This window comes from Falco peregrinus, chromosome 1, assembly GCF_023634155.1.
Source record: "Falco peregrinus isolate bFalPer1 chromosome 1, bFalPer1.pri, whole genome shotgun sequence".
Classification (NCBI taxonomy): Eukaryota; Metazoa; Chordata; class Aves; order Falconiformes; family Falconidae; genus Falco; species Falco peregrinus.
Window position 1 is genome coordinate 3,027,916 of NC_073721.1, and position 24,689 is coordinate 3,052,604.

General features: G+C 43.3%; 1 protein-coding gene across 1 annotated transcript; it reads left to right on the forward strand.

Annotated features, from left to right (window-relative positions):
• Nucleotides 1–347: 347 nt before the first annotated feature.
• On the forward strand, nucleotides 348–11,092 carry CLRN3 (clarin 3). Its single transcript, XM_005236080.3, has 3 exons — nucleotides 348–655; nucleotides 6,475–6,654; nucleotides 8,897–11,092. The coding sequence occupies exons 1-3, from the start codon at nucleotides 427–429 to the stop codon at nucleotides 9,169–9,171; spliced, it is 684 nt and encodes a 227-aa protein (XP_005236137.1). The 5' UTR covers nucleotides 348–426; the 3' UTR covers nucleotides 9,172–11,092.
• The last annotated feature ends 13,597 nt before the right edge of the window (nucleotides 11,093–24,689 follow it).

Genomic DNA, 24,689 nt, shown 5'->3' on the forward strand with positions numbered 1-24,689 from the left:
CACATCAGATATAGATGAGAGAGATTCCAGCCTGGTTATCAGCCTTTTGAGAAGAAAAGCAAGAACAGGCCAGAAAATTTTGTCAGGGAGTAAAAAAATCTCCCAGAGAGCCATAAGGCGAGCTGGCAACCTGCGTCTAGATGTCTCCAGAGCTGTGAAGAGCTATGGCCTGGCAAGGCAATCGTAAATCATCTGCTGACGGTCCCTACCGGCCTGTGCCAGGCTAGTTTGGTTGTAACTGTGGCAATACCTTTTCACCAGACCAAAGTTCAGTTGTTTTACATTTTTATTACCACTGCTGTTTACCAGGGTGACCTGCTAGCACAGGGAGCAGATTCCACGTAGCGAGGAGGAGGAAACAACCTCATGCAAAGCTGGACTAAAGAGAAAATACCCTGAAACTGTGGAAAGTCTCTGTCTGACAAAATGCCATCCAGAAGAAAAACAGCCACATTTACATCCGCTTTTTTTACCTGCCTTTGCTCTTTTGTGATGATTTGTGTTGTGCTGGCAACCCAGCACTGGATGAGTAGCGAGATTCGCTTTTCTGGCACAAACTCCAGCGTGACCATAAGCCTCACCTATGGACTTTTTAGTGGTACCTGCGAACAGTTCGTTGATGTGGGACTCCAGATTTCGGAAAAGACTTTCCAAGGTGAGTCGTATTATGCCTGGAAATGGATGGAGTCTTCTTGCTCATGTAGGTGATGGAAGTAGGAACCACGGCTCATTCTTCTGTCCATCCCTGACTGTAATACTTATAGAGGGAACAGGAATAACTATAAACTAGTCTGGGGATTTAAGTGGTATAAAATAAAACCCCCAGAAAGCACAGAAATGCTGCAGCATTCTTGCCAACAGCAACTTCTAATTACCAGTGATCTCAGCCTACGCCTTGGAACGAGGGGAAAATACAAAATAAGAACTTTATGTAAAATTGATTTTAATTTTCAGGAGGTTTCAATGAGGGACAGAAAAGGAATGCTCACCATTTTATTAAAGGAGTAAAAAGCTTAGTCACCTTCTAGGATATTTTTTTTGTAACTTCATCATTTGATTTAAAGTTATTTGACTTAAAACATTTTGCCACCCACTATCAAACTAGCATCATTTTTGTAGAAGGCTTTATGAGGCTGCTGAAGGGAAAAGAACAAAACACGTAAAACAATAATTTAGATAGATACGGTGCTTATGTGTGTGCTGGACCTACGCATTATTCCTTTTATTTCTTCCTCTGAAAGCACCTCATTCCAGCTTGAAGTATTATATTATCAAACTTAACCATTTGATTAGTATTTGCAAAACTTATGCTTGCTCATGTCTTTTTTCCTTATGCTAGACTGTGAAGTATGGATTTACAGTGTAGCTTGTTGTCTTTTTATAAGGACTTTATTCCTCCACCTAACATACAGTTTTCAGGTGACTCCTTATCATCACAACTTTTCAAAAATACCCTGGGATGAGATTTGGAAACAAGATTATTAGAATAACATTTCAGCAACCATCCAGTAGATTACAACTAAACTGTCTCTTAGGTGGATTTGCAACAGATCTCACTTTTTGTGCATCTTCAATTCTTGCTATTTACCCTCAATCGTAGAATTACGACAGAAGAAAAAGAATAAAAATTGTTAAATAATTAAGGACAGAAAAATGGAGAGATAAGGGAGGAGAGATGCTACACGGGAAAAATACAAACTTAAAAAACAAGGAAAAAAGCAGAAGGGGTTTTACGGAGAGCAACCTTGGAGAAAGTTAAGCATGACAAATCCTACTATGGGAAGCAAAACAGAAACAGAAATCATGCGTACTGAGTACAAACCACAGACTCGATACCAGTTTCACACAGTTCAGCAAAAGATTTACTTCACTCTGTGCCCAAGTAGCTCTACCAATGTGAAGAAAAGCATTTACAAAGCCCGAAGGTAGATAAGCCTGAAAGCTGTGGCAAGGATCAAGGATTTGCCCTCATTTTATGTATCTTGCTGTCTCACCAAGTTCAAAGCAATAATGCTGATATACAAGTGAAAGTGAAAAAAGCCAGTCAAGAGAAAAGTAATGAAAATTTGGAAGAGTAGGTGAAAACATTTTGAAACATGAAATGTACTTTTTTTTTCCATAGGCTGTTGTAAGATGTCCCATCACGCAGAAGCTATCAGGGTAGAGCACGGCAAACCTAAGGCTGCACATAGCTCCCATCTCCTAGCTCTTTCCCAGCTTAATTTAATACAGAAATTCTATCTGTGCAAACAGGCACCCAAATTCCCAGGGTGGCTAAGCTCTATCACGCAAACCAGTTAAAATATCCACACCGTAATGAAAAACCTGAAGACAGCAGCTTTCCCAGCAAAACGTATCGCATATATTGAGATCATTGCATAACAAATGCAAAATCACAAGTCATTCAAGCCAATTTATTGACAGTCCTATCAGAATAACCAAAGTAATTTTCAGAAGAGTAAGTATGCATTTATAGAAGGAGTTGATATATGGTTCTATCTCTCCATGCCAGTTGGCTCAAGCCCCAAACCTTGCGCCACATGGGCAGACTTTTGCTGATTTGTGAGAAACCAGAAGTCCACCCACGGGGCGCTGATTGCAGGGCAAGGAGGCAGTCTGGCAGGAATTTGGGGCATGTGCCTTGCCTTTGTCTGCACAGCAGCTGACACAACCCAGTCCCAGGGCCTGGACACTACCATCAGATAGATCTTAATTAGAATTAATGACAAGTGTTCCCAAAACTCTTGCTTCAGTAAAGGATTTCAGTCCTTTGCGTGATCTACATGTATTTCGGTGGCAGTAGAGGTAGTGGTTTACCCCCACCTGATTTAGGTTTTTGTCCTTACCATTTACACTATCTTATCTCAATTCTCACGTACCAGCCATCCAGGGATGAACAAGGGAGCTCCAGGAGTTGTTAGTTACTTTCAACAGCTGCTAAAAATTGTGCTTTATGAATAGTCTGACTATGGGTTTGCCCACATCCCTCACTAGTTCAGTGGGGCATATATCCAGGGTGAAGTGAACTGATTTTAAATTAAATCTTAAGCTCTATAGTAAGCATGATTGTCACATTTTATATGAAGTATGATTCCGTACATGCTTGAAATAGGAAAAATACTTCATCAGAATTTCATGCATACTAGTTTTAAATTCAAATAGTCAGGTCTTTCTAAGATAGTAGATGTCTTTCCTTCGATGATATCCTTAAGTAAATGGATCGCTTGTGCTATGGAGAAATGAAGTTCTGTGCCTTCCTCCACTCCAATATTTCAGACACCAGTAAGAAGAGTTATAAGCATCCTTTTAAATCACTGCCGTTGAGCAAGTGTGCCCTGGCTGGGGATCTCTGCTGCACACCCTGAGTGTGTTTCTCAAATGGTATCATTATATTTGGGTGTGAGAAAAGGCGAATGAAAATAACGAAAGAGTAAATCAAAGATGATCTAAATTACTTGTCAGCAATAGCCCAGGTTGGCTTGTATTAATGGCCATACAAAAGCAGATTATCAAAAGCCTTTACAAACCCCGTAACTTACTCTTTTGGAAACCCCAACATTAAAAGAAATTTCTGAGTTTAAAGATGAGAGACAAACAAAGAAATATGGTTACTGCAAGTTTACAGTGTGTGAACTGCCTAGTCAGGGCAACCTGAATAGAGCAATAAATCAACACAGATACTTGGGAAGCTCTGGGGATGAGCCATATGACCTGGTAGAATGTAAAAGTTACTAAATAACTTAAGTTCTTAGAGTCTTCACTAGCTGTTTTAATGATTTGTCTTCGAAGGGAACCACCTATGAACATAATAGTTTGTAAAAGAGCTTTGGTTTTTTTTTTTTTTTAAAAAAAAGTTTATTTACAGGTTTGCTTGTTTCCAAGTCAAACACGTAAAAGATTATGAGCAAGGTGCAGGAAGAGGCATGCCCAGAGTCCCGTAACGTCAGGGTTCACCGAGCTGCTGGCAGCCAGCACGGGCAGCGGCACGCAAGGAAGTCTTTGAAATTTGCTATAGCAGAGAGGAATCCATTAACGTTCTAACTTTTAAAATACATGACAAATGCTTGAAAATTGCCGGAACTCCTTGATCATCAGTTTCCAGATGTGTTATGGGATCTTCTGAAAAGTAGAAAGCTAAGTTGAACTCTATTGTAGTTTTTTCATTTGGCTGGATTTTGTAATGAATAATTCAGCATGTGTTGTAAGTAATCGTAGACCTTGTAAAAGTGCTTGAGTGCCAGCTCAGCACTGCTTAGGGAAGACCTCCAGGCTGGCAGCTGGATGTCATTCATGTGCAGGTCAGTAAAAGTCTGAGAAATTCTATCCAACCATACAAGAGCTAAAGATGAAAAAAAAAAGATACAGGAAATTAAGGAGAGACCTGGCAAAGACAAAAACATCTGCTTTCATTCTGGAATTAGGTTATTTTACACTGATGCACAGGTTATCCAGCTGTGGATTACTATCGATCCCATTCAAGTAGACCAGCTACTATAGATTCCTTCAGTTGCAGGCTGCTTTATTGAGAAAAAAATAATACTGCCACGAAAGCAGCATTTGATTTAAAACCTTTAGTCTTGTGCTGTTGCAGGCATGCTTACAACAGGTAGAGTCTTACAAAATTACATCCCCTAAACTGTGGATCACTGTCAGAGATAAGCAAGATCAATTAGAGGGTGCAATAGGTGTAGCCAGTCAATTATGGAGATGTTTCAAGGGATAAAATTAGGTGAGGCTGCCAGAGGGAAATTACACAAACCTGTCTGATTCAGCTGCAGACTTATTTCTTAAAATAAGAAATGCCCCAGCAGCCAGGCTGCTTCAGCACAAGTGCACAGTACAACGGCAGCGCGCTCACTTCCACTTAACGGAGTGATGGCTCCAGAATGCCTGTCTTTCCTATTCTTCCAGGAGATTTACTTAAGAATTTACAACTGATTTCTATAACACATCCTTACCTGCCATTTCCTCAAACAGAAATTAAGTTCTACCAGGAATCTTACATAAAATGCGAGAGAAGCTCTCCTTTTCATTTATTTCCAATAGCTGTTTTTATTACATTTATTTTCTTTTTATGAGTTTTTTTACTATTTTTTCTGCTATGGTTTCTCCAATTTATGCACTAACTGAATACTTTGCAGTAATGGCTCTGTATTAAAAGCAGCACAGAAAGGAAGTTTTCCTACAGATGGCTGTCTATCACAACACTCATTTCAACAGAGCTTGAAAACATTTTTGTTGTATTTGTTATAGGGTAAGGCACCCACAGGCACATTATAGCTGCCTTTTCAATCTTTAAATTGAAAGGAGGAAAATATTGTATTTCAACACAGCTATACTGCAATTACACTTGGAGTATATTGCATTCAAATTTTTGTCTTTTATTATAAACAAGATATCAAATAACTAGAAGGATTTAGGCAAAAACAATAAAATTTACAACAGTCCTGAAGGGGTTGAGTATATGTGCCATGCCTACATAGCCAGCCGCACACATAGCTGCAGAAAGCACAGCAAGCAACAATCTGGGCACCAACCGTAGTAAGCTGGAGCAAAAAGGAGAGGTGCCAGGATGCTCAGCAACTTGTCACACGGCCTTAGGAGTGGAGACCTGGGGAGCAGAGCCTGAGAGCCGAGCCGGCAGCTCGGGAGCCCGTGTTCGTCCCCTCCCCGAGCCCAGGGCCAGCAGCGCGGAGCACGAAGTGCAGCTCCTCGGGAGTCACAGCACCCCAGGCACCCCGTCCTCCCGGTGAAAACAAAGCAGGAGTTGCTCCTTTCTTTTAAAAGAAGGGAGCAAGTACTGCCTCCGCCATAATTTTTTTTTTTTTTCTGCGGGATGTGGAGATAGGTCTAGTCAGGATATGAAGACCAGCACAACCATGCCTTGGCCGTGCGTGAGTGCCTCTGCTCAGCTACGGCAGTCCTACCTGCACCTGCCCCTGCCAGGCTAATGGCTTTGCTGGACTTTTGGAAGCTGTTCCCTCTGTGGAATTTATTCCAGATGAGGGGTTGCTGCTATATTAAGAGGAACTCATCTACAATGGGAGCCAAGTTTTAAATAGGCACCTGTGGAAGTTACCAGACATCTCAGAAACAACGGGCAGAGGAACGCCTCGTTTTCTGATCTGATTTAGGCATAAAATTTCTGCCTGCCCATGTTGAGAGGAAATATTTACAGAATTATTAAGGAAGAGAAGTTTACTTCCCAACCCGATGCCTGGGAAAGTTTGTGTGCCTGCAGGATTAGCAGACATGCACTTATTTCAGCCTAATGTACTGTCACCGCATTTTGGATTTGGGTTCGTGTGCTGTGTCGAAACCTACTGTACCTTCTACATCCTGATCTCTACAGATCAGCCAAATCTCTGGTTATTAGCTCTTAATTACAGCCATGTCAGTAAGTCATGAGGCGGTCCGAGGCCACCAGACTGAGGTGGGAAGGTTGATTATTGATGCTGAGCCGCTGTATTTCAGTTGCAGATAACCTGAGCAACACCAAGGCAAAAAGCATGATCACTGCGATTATTGTGATTCTGGTTCTCGGTTTACTGAGTTCCCTTCTGAGTTCTGGATTTACCTGCACTAATGCTGTCAGTAATCCCTACCAGACGTTTTTGGGAGCCACTGGAATCTACACTTGGAATTCCTTGTGCGGTGAGTAATGTGTCGCATGCTGACCAGCATACAGAAGAATACTATGTATTCTCATTAATTCCAAGATTAAGGAATGTATAAGTGTAAAAGGAAACACTTGGAAAAATATTCTGTGCAGTTGGTTTTGGTTTTTAACTGCTGGGATACCTGAAAACTATCTTTTAAGTACCAGTAAAATAATATTATTTACTTGAAGCAATACCATCAATTAGTGGGAGTCTGGATTCACTGGTGCAAAAATGGAAATGAAAAAGCCCCCAAAGGTGTAGCATCATTTTATGCGTGATGCATATTGAGAAGCAGGGGGTAAGCTGACAAATACAGAATGAAACCGTAACAGATAAGTATGCACTGGGTATGACTCAGTGCCATTTGTAAACTCTTTAAGACCTTACGTTACTATTTTATGGTATTTGTAGCATATTTGTTGCTAGGTTACCTACTTACCAAATTAGGCCTCTAAGGTCTAATCTATAGGATAGACTCTAGTTCATCTCCAAAAAATGTGTTGAATCAAATACATGCACAGCAGCATGAGCATGGGGAGGCAGCAGTTAGGAGGACTGAGTCACAGCAGAATTTATTTCCTCCTCAAAAAAAAAACCCTTTCACAGATCAAAATATATTTTTAACATTCCCTAAGCAGAAAAAAAAAAAAATCATGGTAGAGAGGCTGAGTCGTTAGAGACCTGAACTGTGTCCAGCAGCTCCCTGGAGGTGTAACCCCTGGTTCACCTGGCAGGCTTGAGCTGTGCACTCCCAGCGCACCGTCCTACCCTCCTCGTCCTGCTCCGGTAAGGACTGCAGCTCTCACACTCTGTCTGTCTTAAGGGGATTATGCACGCCTCTAATAATAGGTTTGTACTTGGAAATTTTTCTTTAAAGACATCTGATTACAGAGTACTTCAGCATGGACATTTTGTCCTTCAAAAGGTTTTCAGATCTCCCCCGGCAGCTTGCTCTCCCTTCAGCCGTGTCCCCAGCAGCATCCTGCTTTCCTGGGGACACACACTGCAAGCTTTGCCAAAATCGGACCTTGGTGGAAAGGGCATCCTGTAGATGAATGTAGTCTTAATCACAGCGAGAACAGGTGTGGGGGGGTGAACCCATCCCCTTTTTCTCCAGCCGTAGCTAAGATCCCCCCACAAAGACAGATGCCAGAACAGCTGCGGATGCCCTGAAACATGGTAACAAAAGTGAGCAAAAGCCTAGGTTAGACAATTATTCAGCTTCGGAGACAAGGAGATCGTTGTCTCATCACATGACAAAGTTGTTCATTTCCTGAGCCCAGCACCCACTGAATCTGCAAGCTTTGACCTGAAATGAAAGGACCACGGGCTTGCCAAGATAAATACTAGTGAGAAAGTCAACCCTCATGTTGACTGATGATCGCGGTTACTTTTTACAGCCCTGTAAGTGCTATGACCTGGAAGTCTAGTTTGCCATGGGCATGTTTTTAAGAAAAATCATGCATGATTTGATGTTTGAGTCTATCTTGAGGGTTCCTAATTCTCCTACCAGTGTCCTGAAAAGAAAAACCTGAACCTGTTTCAGCGTGGACCTGTGTAGGATGGTGTACCTAGAGGGAAGGAATAGAAATACTTTCACTGGTGTTTAGAGGTTATACCTCCATTAGCACTGTGAAAGAAGAGATGTAAAAGCATTATTTAGCTAAATGTCAAAGTAACCAGACTCCACTTCCATTCAGGCTATAGGAAACAGATACAAATCTAATAAGACATCTCATTTTGGCTCATCACAGGGTCATTGAATAATTTGTGCTGGAAAGAACACAAGGTTTCTAAGTCTAAGCTCTTGAAGAAAGTTGGCTAGCCCTGAATGCAGACCATGTTGCTGAGGTTTTTATCCAGTTGTGATACTGCACACCCCAGGAATTTGGGCTCATATCAAATAAGCATTCTGCAAATGAACCAATGGGCAAATATATTATACTCATCAGCATTAAATTCAGGGAGAAAAATTATATTAAATGGCCTGCTCTAAGAACACACAGTCAGAATCCATTAATTTTAGCAGAAGATAAAGCTGCCAATGTCAAAACACCTGGCAGATACTATTGGACGGGACAAAAGCTCTTTAAATGCCCTCGCATTTTGCTAATGGAAAATATTAGATTAATCCTTGTCTTAGTCCAGGTATTCTAAACAATTTGACTATTTACAAGTAGCTACATAACCAGTACTACACTTTAACCTCTAACATTTGTATTTATGTTTTCTAGGAATCTTCATTCTTACAGTCATGATACTTTTTCCTGTGAGCATAGAGGAAAACGGCCTGTCTGTAGAACTGGCCAATGGATGTTTTTCTTTTCTGCAGACACATACCAAATCTGTACACACTTATGGATATTCATATTGGATCATGCTGCTCATCATTTTTCTGAACATTGCTTCTATCATCATCATATATTTCTATGACCACGCAAGATATTCTAAGAAAAAAGAACAGGAAAGACCCATTGAAAATGCACCAAAAGACGTCATTCTGTTCTAAGGATGCCACTGAAAAAAGGATGTAAAGGAAAATGACTATTTAATGTGGCCAATTCTGGCTGATCATTTCCATTGAAGTTGACTTGTGTATATAGTTCAATTAACAAAATCATCTATCGTGTCTTCATTTTATCTTTATGCTGGGTATTAGTATAACACTTATAAGCTTCCATAAACATACTGCCTAAGCACCTCTGGGTAGGTATGGCCCAAAGTGCATGATATCCCAGGGCCGTCCCATAGGAACGAACCTCATGCACCTTGCGGCTCCATAATTCCCAGAGGAATCGCTATGAAAACATGCTCCTAGGAGGGTTCCTGCTGTCTGTACCACCTCTGCCTGCCTTTCCAAGAGGATTGTCACCCTCTTGCCCATGCAGCATGGAGAGGTTGGTTTGCATCTCTGCTTTCTGGTTATTTCTGGACCACAGGACAGACCCATGGTGGCTGCCTCAGCTCTCTGCAGGGGTGCACCAACATTGGCACGGCATGAATGCACTTCTGCTTCACCTTCTGGGTCCGAATGGGAAGACTGGAGACACTGTTTTGGTTGCGTATGTCATTTGTGATCTTAAGGGCAGAAATAGTGCAAACACCAGGAACGGTGGGGATGGTGAGAAATGGTCATGAAGGTATCGATGCTTTGGTTTGTCCTGCCATTCCTACTACAGTTCTTTCCCTGTTTAAGGGTTTTCTCCCCCAGGTCCCTGCGGCACTGCCCTGGTGACTGTGGGCAGGCTCGCAGGCTCCTGTTCATGGGCAGGAAAGTGAGCACTTGGGCAAAATTGCTTTTGGTCAGTCACCTTCACATCAAACCTCCCAACAGCACTGCCCCTGCTTCCATCCATGGCTGGGGTGCCAGACAGGGCAGCAGGAGCAAGAGGAAGGGCCATGGGCAGCAGAAGACAGCATAGGAGCCCAGTATCTGCAAGATTTTAATTTGTATAAACATTAGCAAAATTCTAGTTCAGGCTGTTTATAGACCTTTGATTACTCTTGACAGCAAACGGCAAAGCTGCACCTGGAGCAGGTGTGGCCACCCACCCGCTACTCCAGACCATCATTGCGCCCCCCACAAAAGCCAGAGAGCGGGCTGTATTAGCGATGATTTATGGCCAGTACCCTCCCTATGCCTGGTTTAATTAGTATTTAATATGCAGACAAAGACACACAACTGCAGAACTGCACAGAAGTGGGAAGCTCCCTTCCTGCCCCCCCGAGGGAAAGCAAGCAGATGAAGGTGACCTTGGGACAGATGCCATTGTGTGAAGTCACGCTTACCGCACGTGCCGCAGGAGAAGGGCACCATGCAAAAAGGTGGTCAGAACCTTCTGCTCCTTTGCTCCTCATCTTTGCAGCTAGGAGAGAATTTTTATCACATCATTTTCCTTTACAATATGTTTTTCAGTCATGCTTGATAGCTGTCCTGTGATGCAAGTGAATGTTTGTGGAGAAAAAAAAGCATTTCTGAAGAGGTGATGAGAAGATACAAGAGGTGACTTCTCACTATTTATGTGCAAAAATAAAGTTTTGGGATTAAAGTGCCCAATACTTTATACAGCTGTGCTCTTTCAAAGGGATCAAAGCAGAGGGCTTTTCCATCCTGCTTAAGCATTTGACTAAAAGTATGACAAGGGCAGAGTGGGGAAAAATAAAAATAAAAGAGGGTTTCTAAGACTTGAGGGGCAACACAGGTCAACAAAATAAGAGATGCTTTCTGCTCCGCACTGCTGACAAGAACCATGCCTAGAACTGCTTTTCAGTGCTGTAAACATTGCAGTTAAATCATCAGATACCGTGCACCCGCGAGCTAAGCTGGAGGAAAGCCAAACATTTGCCAGTTTTGCTTTGGCTGCAAAAATTTTCACACAGTTTCAGCATGCATCTGTCACTGTTGTACTCAGCCAGCATCCATCACACAATACAATTACACTTATATTGGGCACTTGCTTGCAGAGAAGTAAAGTTGTTTTAATAGAATAATACCAGAGGAGCAAGAGTTCCTGCTTTGAAAAGCAGTGGCTTACCATTGCTTGGGCATTTCTGCTGCTCTGAAGTACTAATTGCCATACAAGAGCTGGAAAGAAAAAAACATTCCCACTTTTGTGTGCCTGTTTGAACCACGTGGCTGTGTTAAAAGTCGGTTCGGAAGCCTGAAGAGAGCTTACGCTCGCCTGCTGACACGTACGGCTGTGAGGTGGCCAAGACACGTGTCACCAGAAAGACATTAGGTAGTGAGAGCTCACCTGCTTTGATGTGAACTACAGATTGAAATCATTACAAGACTAAAAAAAGTCAAATTTTAATAGTAAAGTCGTAGGTGGCTAATGAGGCTATCTTGATAACCTTAGTCTGTATGTTTTATTTCAAATTAAAGGCAGGACTTTCCTTCTCAAGCTCAAAATGATGGTCTCTGTCCTATGTTACATACTTTCTGCTTAATGCAATGGTGTCAGCTTGGCACACGTTGCTGATGGAGAATTATCAGGCTACGCTGGGGCCAAGGAAGGTGGCAGCTTCCCATGGCACCGAGCCCCCGGTGCCCCAAGGAGTGGCCGTGCATCCCTGCCCAGATGAAGTCCTGCAGCCTCGGCCAAGCTGCGGTGGATGCACAGTGAGAACAACTGTGAGAGGCAGGCAGGGCATTGCAAGGAGGGGAAGCGAAGGCAGAAAACTGTCACAAACTTTTCTCCCTATCTTTCCCTCAAAATGCCACAACAGCCTTGTAAAGTGGTAGCAAAGCACTGGCTGCCATGGGGATTGTTATATTTTCTAGAGAGGCCACCAAAAGGTCTGCAATCAGGTACCTTGCCTGATTTAGAAGCACCTCCTCCAAGTTAAATTACAAAATATGAGAACTCTGGAATCACCTATCTCCCAAGAAGAGAGCAGACGGCGTAGCAGCCTTCCAGGACAGGGCTGGCCCTGGCAGACAAATACATGGGATGAACAAACAAGAAGCCAAACTGTTCAGGTATGCGTTTGCTGATTCAAAAGCTCAGTAAGAAGGGATTGTGCATCTGGGTTACAGTCACTTCTATCAGAGGAAGAAAGGAAAAAAAGAGGGGGGGAGAAAAAAAAAAAAAAAAGAGGGGGAAAAAAAAAAAGGTGCAACATAATCCAACCTTGCATTTAAGTTTTAGGATATCAAAAAGGAATTGGTCTGGCTCTTGCCAACCAGGCAGCCTTTGAAATGAATGGAGCTGTGTTCAGTACACTTATCCTCTTAATGAGGACAAATTCTGGCAGTTTACCCTTAGGTAAAAAGGCAAAAAGCTTGCACTGTCAGCTTGATGCACTCTTGAAAGAAAAATCAAGCTCCCGTCTTATCTAAACCTGGGGTAATTTTACACATTCATCACTTGCCAGCAGTTGAAGTGCATTGCTTTTCACCAGGAGCCGTGTCTGCTCAGGTCAAGGGAAGGATACAGGCTGAAACCAGCTGAAAAATGAATCCTCACCCCAGCATCCAAGGTCCCAGCTCTGAGCTCCCCAGGGATGTGTGCGATGTGCTCCTTTGCCTTGCACCTCAGATCCGAAGGTGGCTAGGAAATGCTAAAAACTGAGCTCAAGTCCTGTATCTCCATGGACAGCTTCTGCTGCCTGCCTGGCTCGCTGTTAATAACCTCAGCAGGACTTGCGGTGGGAAAACATGAGGTCTGGTCCAAACAGGGCCAGGAGTGATTTTGGCTCCTGCTGGTGGAGCCAGCACCAAGGGCAAGCAAGCAGGATGGTCAGTGTCCGTGGTGTTCACGTGTGACTTTGGGCAGCAGCACCTGCCATGCAGTGTGGTGAAAGGCTGAGCCCTCCGGCCACGTGTTTCCAGCACCCCTGGCACTGCACACACAGAGCTGAGCGGGACAAATCCTGCATGCTCCATACGCTCCATATGCAACATGCTTGGGAAACCATGACTCACTACAGCTACTGCGAAACGCTGCCAGGAGTTTGACAGCTGGAGAAGAATGAGAGGAGGATTATCCAGCAAGGCAGCCAGCAGCTCCCCTCTGCTCCCCACTCTGATGGGACTAAACCATCTCTTTTCCTTCTTTTTCTCCCTTTGGAGAAATCCAAGGCAGCCCCTCACTCTTAATCCAAGCTGACCTATTTATAACAGTTGCTCCAACTAAGTAGGTGACTTATTTCACTCTTGCTAAGTCACTTAGACGTTTCTAATAAAGTGATCATGATTGAACTAATGGATTTTTAAATAATCATAGAGCATTAATCAATACATTCCCACCTCAGAAGTTCTGCACCTCTGAAGTTCTGCTTCCTATTTATGCAAGTTCTATTTTATATTTATGGTTCACTCAAAAAGTTTTACACTGGATAAAAGTTACACCTAATCAACAGCTGTAGAAATGCTGAATAGAGGCAGCTTTTTCTTTGAAAACACAGAAGATCCTTAATACCCGGTAAATTATCAGTTACCTTAATGTTTAGCAGCAGCTGAAAGCATTTAATAAGACACATTGCAAACCTCACAGCAGGCAAATGCAATAATTCTTGATGTAGGCATATCTACTTGACAGCACGGCAGAAGCTAGTTAACTTCACAATTATAGAAAAAAGAGCCAGTGTTACCCACAGGCAAAGAGACTCAGTCAATAAAACCAATCCCTGTCCCCCAGGAGCTATTCTGCTAAAGAGTCATCCAGCTCCTGCTATTTAAAAATCTCTGCTGGTAGGAGAACTGCCAGAATTAACAATCGATGTTCTAAATCAAGCGCAGTATCGCCGACACAGTAATGATTACTATAGAAGTATCAGAGAATTAAAAATAAATATTACTCTTGCAGCCCTGTAGCAGGTTCAGACAGTGGATGGAAGGGAGGAGAGCAGGAAACCAGCAGTGGGACAACGCAGCAGTGGGGGACACTGTCACCATCCCTGACAACTGATGTTGTCACATTGACCCTGCAGAAAGCATGACTGCAGCTTTTCCTCCGAGTCCCTTCTCTAAGTGAAGCCTCTGGGACGGCTACTCAAACATACGGCAGCTCAAGGAATGGTGGCATGAAAACGTACCGGGGAAGTTTAGACTGGCTACACGTGAGCATTTTATTCTCATAACACGTTGTACCGGGTTTTCAATATTCATTGACTTAGCAGCTCTATTTTTCTACTCAAGTACCTTCCCTGCACAAGCCTGCCTAACGCTCCTGCCTGCGTAGAAGCTACATTGCCCAGGGGGCCGAGAAGGCCAGCAGCACCCTGGCTGGTAGCCGAAGCAGCGTGGCCAGCAGGGCCAGGGCAGCGCCCGTCCCCCTGCGCTGGGCACTGGCCAGGCCGCCCCTCGAAGCCGGGCTCAGCTCTGGGCCCCTCACTCCCAGACAGACCCTGGGGGGCCGCAGCGTGTCCAGAGCCGGGCAGGGGGCTGGGCAGGGGGCTGGGGCACAGGGCTGGTGGGCAGCGGCTGGGGGAGCTGGGGGGGCTCAGCCTGCAGAAAAGGGGGCTCGGGGGGCCCTGATGGCTCTCAGCTCCCTGGCAGGGGCTGTGGGCAGGGGGGGTCGGTCTCTGCTCCCAGGGAACCAGCCACAGGACAAGAGGGAACGGCCTCGAGTTGCGCCAGGGGAGGGTTAGGTTGGGTGGCAGGGAAAGTCCTTCTTCACCAAAAGGGTGGGCAAGCCCTGGCACAGGCTGCCCAGGGAGCTGGTGGGGTCACCAGCCCTGCAGGTGTTCAACAAACACACAGATGGGGCTCTCAGTGACACGGGTCAGCGGTGGGCTCAGCAGTCCTGGGTTAACAGTTGGACTTTATGATCTTAAAGGTCTTTTCAAACCTAAATGATTCTACGATTGCATGAAATGGCGTTACCTGTTTTGTCACACAGTAGGAAAGATGCAGCGCTGCGATGGAAGCTGGGAAAGCACACACGCTGCCAGCACCTTTGAAATGAGCCCATCAGCAGCTCCTCCCTCCCCTTCCACCTCTCACCCGTTCAGACCTTTGCTTTAAAGCTGTGACTTAGTTTTCAAAAGTTTTAAAGGAGGCAGCTCGGCGTGCCTGCCACAGCGGTGCAGGCTGCAGCCATGCCCCCCACCGCTGCGGCTGCGTTCCTGCCGCTGCATTTGTTCACCTGAGCTAAAATGTGGGGTTCTTAGGTAAAGTATTTCAACAATTTTAGCACAGCTGGTGAAGCCCACATTAATGCTGCTCCAGTATGAGTAACAGCCCCCAGCAGTCAAATCTCCGATGAGTTTCCCACTTCTCAGACAGTGGCAAGTCCCACGTGGAGCTCAGGTCAACCCCATAAACGAGGAGCTCTTAAAACCCGCTCCCAATGTTGTCCTGAACGCTTGTGATTTTGTGAGGCTTTACCACAGGCATCTTCTGTCCCACACTTGGAACGGAGTTTCATCAGGTTGTTTTGCTGGCAGCATTTCCACCAGATAAGGACTTCCTACCTCCCCCTGAGGAGCACACAGGGCATGGCACGGGGTGCACGCTGGGCTTCATGCAGTGCCTCGGGGGTGTGAAGTTAGCCTGGAAGGGAGCGCTGGTGCTTAACCATCCCAAAGGAATCCCCACTTGGAAAAAATTATTGCAAGGACAGAAACAAAGCTTTTCTCCTCAGTTTACATGTCCCTCCTTTTTGGGATAATTTTTGTCAGCACTGCTCCTAGGTGAGCTTCTCGTTCAGTCCTCTGAAGAATGGGCACATTTCAGGGATCATCTCATCTCTCTCCTGTCTACTCATCTACCTTTTCAAACTAATCTAGACAAGAATTGCAACAAAGTTCAATGAGGATCTCTTCAAAGGCATCTTTTGGAGAGGGTGTTGCAGTACCTCCTGGTGTTATCGCTGCAAAGCAGTACTGGGGAAGGGGGGAGCACCTTCCCAGAGGAGGGCCAGAAGGAAGGATCAGGTATGTGCACATTGCCTTAGCTGGGTAATAGGGACAGAGGCCTTTTCAAAAGGAGAACAGATCACTGTCAAAACTTAATTCAAAGAAAAGAAGTCTGCTTATAAAAGAGTCCAAAGAGGCAGTGAGAGAGACCTTCCTGCTCTCTGCAGCGTTCCCCCCTAGAGGCGCAGCTCCAACCAGAGCCCAGTGATTGAAAACACCCACAGCTCTTCTCCCCACACATTTTGCTAAGGCTAAAGCTTTACCCCATCCCGCCGAAGGGCAGAGAAGCTCTGGCTGTGGGCACAGAGTGGCAGGAGCTTCAACACTGCCAGGCAAACTGCTTACCGCCAAGGGCAATGGCTCTGCTCAGATGTGCAGGGTTGCACATGCATCTAGGCTCTTTGACAGATCACAGCCTAGTTGTCTTTTAGTTTAGTTTAGTGTAGGGTTTTTTTTAATAAAGCAGCAGCAAATGCTTGAACATTGAAGAGATGACTTTAAACTCATCTTTGTAGGCAACAGGATATAGGTGGTGCTGACAGGTATTTCTATAAGCAATCCCAATGCACCCAGTTATCTCAGGGCAATGAACTCCAGGCATTAAAGGGCTTCTGCTGCTGGAGCAGCAGTTACCTGCGGTCGTCAAGCCTCTTAGAAGAAAAGGAACTGGAAAAAAAAAAAAAAAAAAAAAGGAAATCAAATCCCACAAAACAGAATCCTCTGCAATAATTCAGGACATTCAGAGTTACCCTTTCCTGCTCAGCCTATTCAGACAGCTGGGTTCTGCTCCTGTGCCTTGCAAAAGAATTTTGCTTAGAAAACAAGGGGGACGCTCAGCCGCTGTTAGCCGCTTTGCTGCTGCCTGTTTGCCCGGGGAGCCATGAGAGGGCAGCAGCCGCCTTCCCAGGCTGCACCTAGGAAGGAAAAAACAATGGGTTTTCCTTTTCGGTTTTCCTTTGAAGGGGAGAGTGAAAAACAGAGGGAGAGAGAGAATTGTCTTCACTCTACATGCAAAGACAATACTATATTTCACCTCCTCCGAGGCACAAAACAAGCAAACAACCAAACAAAAACCTCCAAGAAAAAGCATCGCCCAAATGGCACGTTAATTTTAGGTGCTCTGATGGACACCTGAACTCTGTGGGCATCCTGGAAACCAGCACAAGTGGTACAGCACAGAGTGGTGGGTTGCTAATACAGACATTGGAAAAGGTTTCTTGGCTAGTTCCCAATATTAGAAGAGGTAAATTGCCAAAGCAACCACAAGAAGCCCCCCAAAAAACAGAAGCTTGCAAGGCTACAGGATGTTCAAAGCACTTAATCAGAACAGCCGGTGTGAATGCTAAAAACCTACCAAATCTATTGAGATTGATAATGGTTAGAAATACAGATTCAAAGAGAAAAGGGGATTTTCATACAGTCCTAGTCTTCAGGTTAAGGGTAGAAATACTGTGTTTTGCATAGGTTACCAAGACAACGTTCACTTATATTTGTTGATCAATAAAGTATGAACAAAAACATCATCCCAAATAAGAATAAAACAGTATAGCTCAAAATTATTTTGCAAACATGGTTAATTATCTCCTGGATATAGGAAAGAGAGAATACATCTGTGACCGTGGGAAAGGCAGCTTTTCTCCCATTCCTCACCCAAAACTTTAAAGAAAAGGATGCTCCCTCAGAAGCCAAATCCAGACAAGTCCTCCTTCCATGTCAAAGGCTGGTATGTTTAACCTGATCACCAACTCCATATGCAAGGAAAGCAGGTTTTTCAGCTTCAGATAGGCTTTGACAGAAACCTGTATTTTATAGAGGGTAAATAAATACTCCAGAATGAACACCAATATTTTCAGACTCCATATTTTTGTATGATGAAAGAAATAGATTAAGAATAAATCCTAGGAAAATACAGGGTGATTGCGGAGATTAATGGCCCTCTTTAAGAAGTATTTTTCATCTAGTTCTACATACTAAAGCCTCAGAATAAGCATAGACATTTTACAATGAATATTAGTACTTTCAGATTTAAGCTTCTAGGAAAAAGAGGAATTCTTAAAGTCAGCAGTGCAGAAGAAAGCTGTACATAATTAAAAGTGAACTTAATTCAACAACATCAGTATAGGAAGATATAGATGTATAGTGGAGTTGTATTACTCTGCCATTGGTATGCACCTTCCAGTGCTAAAGCAATCTTTTCCAATGAAGAAATGACTGCTTTTCTTAGAAAGAGATTAGGAAAAAAAAAAAATCAAAAGACGTTTAATTTCCAACATTATCTAAAACTACCCCAAACCAAGAGATTATTAGTTGGAAACATCACCACCCCTTGTCCCCGTTCTTTGTTTTGGTTTTGCATGTGGTCAAAAAGTTAAAAAAAAAAAAAAAAAAAGGTCAATTTTCCATGTTTCCAAAGTTTCTGCCCAGCTCTATGATTGTCTGATAGATTTTCCTTATGATTATCCATGCTGTATATATAGACTTCTGATGTCATACATTATGTCTTGAATAATATATTGAAAGGAACAATTTACCCTAGACCACATTATTTACTGGAGGAATATTTTCAGGACTGTTTTGCTATTTTTAAAGGAGGTGGTTTAAGCTCTCTTACATTTAATTTTTCAATATTTAATTAAACAAACAAACAAACCAAACAAAAAAAAAAAAAACAAACCCAAACAACCCAATACCTGGGAAGCCCTGAAGAGAAAATAATATTAAAAAAAAAAATAATAAATCTTGCTGGGAAGCCTGCAGTTCCCCAGGTGCTCTCTGACGATTAGAGTGTTCTCTGCAGACCATTGCTCCTGCAGCAAAGCACCCTGTGCTGTGACAGCTTCTCCTGAGGGACCTTCACTGTGCTGGACATCCTGCAGTGGTGACCCAGTTACCTCTGGGTTATTTAGACTGCTTGTTTTCATGTATGTTTTTACACATTAAGGATCAGATTCATCCCCCATTGCTCCCATCTGCTAAATGGGACTATTTGAGAAGACACAGACTTTTGCAGAATAGGGCACCAGATGAACACACTGGTGCTTGGCCTCAAGGAAGCTGTCAATGCTAATAAAGCCACCGAAAGATGGATAATATCCTGATTATAAGAAAATCACTAATTATAATAAAACTAGTTTACTTTCCTAAGGACTTTGGCATTCAGCCTAGACATTGTCTTCATCTGCCTGTGCTCTAAGTGTGTATGGTATTTCTGGTGTCTTTACTGAATCTGAGGATTTCATATAAGAGATCTAATGGCAAGGAGAAGGAAAAAAAAAAAAAAGGCATTTCATGTAAAGGGCCAAGATATTGTGGGTTCATATCCAGTCACACAAAGAAAATTAGCCAATCTAGTGAATTCCTTCACTGCACCATTGCCAAACGCTTCAACAGAAACTGTTTTAACAGTGGCTTTTGGCAGCAATTCCCCAGGTAGAATACACTGTTGCCGGGAAAAGTCCAACTTCAACGAGAAGAGGCAACAGGACAGTAGCATCACATGGCAAACGCAGAATTATGTGATTTACACTACAAAAGTGTTTCCTAAGATGGTACCTAGCTATCCATGAGTTTACATTTAGCCACTGCCTGCAGAGCCAGGACTTCTGTTAGCCGAAGGTTTCGCTGCACCGCACCACGAACCACACTGTGAGATGAAGCGGTGTCACAGGGCCGGCCCTAGAGTTTGGGAGAGGTCTGGAGCCGTCACGTGAGACAATCCGTGGAAGACATTTGACCATGCACACTAAATCTCTGTGACATATACACGCATGACAGACAATGCACACCATCTGCAGCGCAGCAGGGTAAGCCTCAAAGCTCGTTACATCTGCATTCAGACTAACAAAGATCAGGCTGTCCAGGTCACGCAGTCTTCTTGGATTTCCAAGGAGCTTTTTACAAAGTCCACCAGCTACGGCTTTTGAGGCAGCCACATAGCTGTGGCATAAGGGAGGGCCTGGCACTGGTAACGTATATGGGCACTGATAACACATATGAGGCAGGAACCTATGGTAGGAGTCAGTGGCTGGATCTTGCAGAGGATGGAGGTCATTGTTCCCGTTCCGTGGAGGTGTGCGTGGTTCAGTATGGTCACATACTGAAACAAGAAGTGATGCATACTGAAAAAATGACCCCGTTTCACATCTGAAATTATGTACACGGAGCTGACGCAGGCTGAGGCTTCAGGGTTTTCAGCTCAGTGCTCAACAGCTGTCAGAAAAGCTAACTAAATGTTGGGCAAATAAAAAAAATAATAATGGAAAAGAACAGAGATGACAGAATGTAATCCTGTGACATATAAATCCATGGCTTGCCTGTACAGGTTAGATATGCTCCATCTCAAAAAAAGAAAAAGGACATAGTACTGGAAAAGGTCCAGAGAAAGGCAACAAAGATGAACAGGAGTAGGAAAGAGCTCTGGCATGACCAGTAACTAACAGAGCAGACAAGCAACTGGGCTGGCCAGACCTCCAATGCAACCCAACGCAGCTTATACCAGTGTAGGTGAACAAGCTGAGAACTGGGACTGGAAACAGACATCCACACCCACACTGAGACCCTACCTTTGTAAGCCTGTGGCACAGTGAAGGAAAGGATGTAAAATATAGGGCCAAATATTGAGAACCAGCGTACAATCCAGGACCAGAGTATTCAGGAGTTGTTGGGAAGACAGCTGATTGCACTGGGAAGCTTGTTGAATCCAGCAGAGCAGGAGGTTGAAGAAAGGCACATTAGAAATAAGTTATCCACATAGAGTCGGTGTTGTCTTACAGGACTCATAAAACTCTAAAGAATAATGTTCCATCACATACATATCTCTAATTAGCATCCATGCAGACAATAGTGTGGATATTTTTATTCTTCTTTTTGAATAAATAAATAATAATTCCTATTCAAGATAAATGCAAGTGGGTAATATACGCAAACTCTATCAGTCTCTGCACACCATTATCCTGTGCTAAAGACTTCAATCACCTGTGCTGGAGCAAATCAAGAAGAAAATTCCTTTTTACTGTCAACACATACATTAAATGTAATAAAAAGACAATTTAAACTTGGTTACTAAGGCAATACATGAACTTTTCAAAGATTCCATAATCCCACCTCTCAAAAAAAGAGAAAAGCTACTCTAGGAACTGAACAAATAGCAGAGCTAGCAAAGCACATGGAAGACACAGGGGATACACACGGAGTAGGTGCACATCTCTAAAGGTACGTGTCCCAGTGGGAACCTCCTACCATCACAGCAGTGAATCACTTGCCAGCATTTTAAACTGCCTTTTTAAGCCTCTTCCCAAACCTTAATATGACTTTTGATTCTTTCTGACAGAAGCACGTTACAGCAGTGACCAAAATCTTCCTTTCCTGGTGGGTGAGCTGCTGTGTCTTTCTGTGTTGGGAAAAGCTGCTCTGACACCCTCACGCAAAGGAATTAGAAATAGGAAAGAACAGGAACATTCATTGAGGTGAGTGGGCTTTGGATCGAGTTGTGAACAAATCAGCATGACAATAATGGGGATCTTTTCATGTTTAACCTGTAAGGGGAAACAGATGGGGATCAAAATATCCTCACTAATCTCAGCTTGCTTTCCCCATATTCATTTAAAGATAAGTTAACACAGATTGGATAGCACCAAGAGCAATTTTTGCTTCAAGCGTCAAGTTCTCCAGACACTTTTGCATCTTCTGGTGGAAGCAAACAAAATCAAAACCAACCCAAGAATACCTACATTGAACTAATGTAACCATACCGAGAATCAGGCACCTTTGCATACACGTCACACCAGGCTGTTACTGCAGTACTGAATAAAAAACTGCAAGTGCTTAAGGACAGCAATTATAGTCAGTTAAAATATATATATAGTGCCATCCTCAGAAAACCTGTAAGCCAAATTATAAACATTGCAAATTAACCACAGTCAAGATCTTCACTAATACTTTATATATATATATATAACATTATTATCAGAGCTAGATCGCTGTTGAATTATAAGTGCATATTGGGACTACCCACAAAGACCTATTTCTTTAGAAGATCACAGCATAACCATGCTCGACAGAGTTGATATGCGTGAAGTTCGGATGTAGTCATCAGGCTCTCATAGAAAATTCTGTCTCTGCTCAGGAATATCTGGGCAGGAGACATCTGCAGGCACTATTACTGAGTAGTCATCCCTATCAGTTTCCCTCTGCTCAGGAAAAACAGAAACAACAAATGCCCTCTACTCCCCCATTTCCCAACATGCTCATTTGTCCACAGCTCGATCACATTAATGCATCCAACGCAGGATGATGAAACTAATACATAAACAACATTTATCAGCCATTTTTTCTCTCTCTCTTGTAGAGGGTACGCTGTGGGTTTTTTTGACAGGACTGAAACACAAGCAATGCCATGGCCTTCATCACGTGACTGTAACAGAAAAAAAAAAAAAAAAAAAAAAAAGACAACGTGTTGCCACAAACTATCAAATTATTGTAAGATGACCCATTATGGTTGTCATTCAGTGTGGAATGAGAAAGATTGAAACCTGCCTATCTTCTTCTAAGCACAGACAAGATGAGTCACAATTTAAAGAAATGTCCACTTCCTGGTAGGTGGCTAAATCGAGCCTCACAAATGCCCCTGAACTGGAGAAATTAAGACAAGGGCTTTAGTTTTCTTCCAATTTTGCACGTGTGTGATTTCTACCCTTTGGGATGCGATAGAGATGTCTCTACTTTTATTTTTAAATTAGCAACAAAGAGCTCATGGTTCAGGCTGTGGCCAAGGCCTGGGGGACTCAAGAACCGCAGACGTGATCGCTGTTCTGCACGTGGCGCAAGCCTGCCAGGCCTCGGACTGCTTGAGACCACGGGCCCCAGTTTAACCACGTTACAGCCACAGGAATTCATCTGGATTTCCAAACGAGCTGTTCAGGTGCTTGGTTTACAGGCCACAGTTTCTCTGGAGAACTGGAAGAGTTCTGCCAGTAGAACTTTGAACTCTGGAAAGCTGTAGGTCCTGTTCTCACCCATCCCTCATCATGTTGCACCCAGCTACCTTCCAGTATAGGTTAGACAACGCTTTAGGGTTTACAGTGTGAAATAGAAGACAGTGATATTTCTGTCATTCGGACACTGCTGCTCCCGTCCCCTGCGCAGGCAGGAGCAGAGACGCACAAGGGATGTGACGCTTGCCAGGGCCAGCTGGGCTGCAGCCTTCACACCAGTATTTCAAGGGGATCTTTTACCAGCAAGCTGGGAGTAAAAAACGAGCTTTTAAGAACAAACCTATGTATTTATCAGATTTAATGGTCTGTCTGCAGGGAGGAAACAGCAGCAAGAGAGGCTAAATGAAAGCGGTCATTCTATATACCATAGGTTACACGTTGCCTTTGATGCTACTGTCAAATCCGCAACCAGCAAAGGGAAAAAAAACCCCGAAACCACACTGAAGCATCCACAAGAATAAACCTGCTGCTGGTTATGGATGCCTGTAAAGTTAGAGCAGCTGGGCAACATGCACCTCTCAAGTAGCTGTTTCTAATGTATAAAGAAGGTTTCTCAGCCCATAAATCGCTATTTTCCAGGCATGGCATGTTACCTGCAGTATAGTTATAGAGCCTGACAAGAACTGACAAACCCATATTCATCCATCTTCATTTGTCTTTCGTGAATATGAAAGATAAGTAGGGCCCTCATTTCACAGAGCTGGCCTTTTCTCACTGATACCATCTTGGTAGTTACTTATCACCATCTCTCCCTTCACCCTGCTTCGCTCAGCCCTGGCCTTGTAAGCTGAGACATGCTCAAGTGACCACAGTTCCTACATTTTGAAATAAGGTTGGTTTATTTTTCCAACAGTTCACTGGAAATGAAACTTTGCACGGGAGAGAACACAATACAAAGGTATATCATTCAAAATAATATTTAAATGGACACATTAGTTTGGTTTTAAATAGTACTTGCAGTCACTTTGGTTACAAATATCACCATGTTCCCTGCAGATCAAACCTGTTGCACAGTATATTGGATTTTAATAGCACCTCTAGGTTTAATATGAGATAATGAATGAAATACGCCGACAGATGTCAAAGTATCCTACAAGCAAGTGTGCATTCAAATTATTTTGCTGCAGCCAGAGGGTGACTATTTCTAATCTAGAAATAATTTCCATTATTGAAACCAAAGAAAAAGAAGCTTGCTGAAAAGGATCTGTAGCTTCTGGTTAGTTCTGGGGTGACTTCAGACATATTTTTTTTACAAAACTCTATTTGAAAACACTTTTATACAGCTTATTGCTAAGCAACACACCTAACAGTTAAGGCTGATAGGAAACTACAGGATGTAAGAGAGTATGAAAGTCCTTTAATCAGGGGTACAGCAGGTAAATGAAGTCAGGTATAAGAAAAGAGTTGGACAAGGCAGCATCTCCTGTTCTTCTTCAACATGTTTTTCAAAGGAGAGTCAGGGAACAGGGCGTTGATCTCTTCTGTGGATAATGCTCTTCATCCCTCTTTAGAGAAAAGAAGATGTCATCACTTATTCCAATAAATGTTCCCTGGCACGGACTTGCAAGAATAAACCCCAGAGTTTTATTTCATCATTTATATTGATTTATTACATGTGTCCAAAATAATTTAAAGAGCAAATTTTTCTCTAGAAAGCTAGCAAGTGCCATCC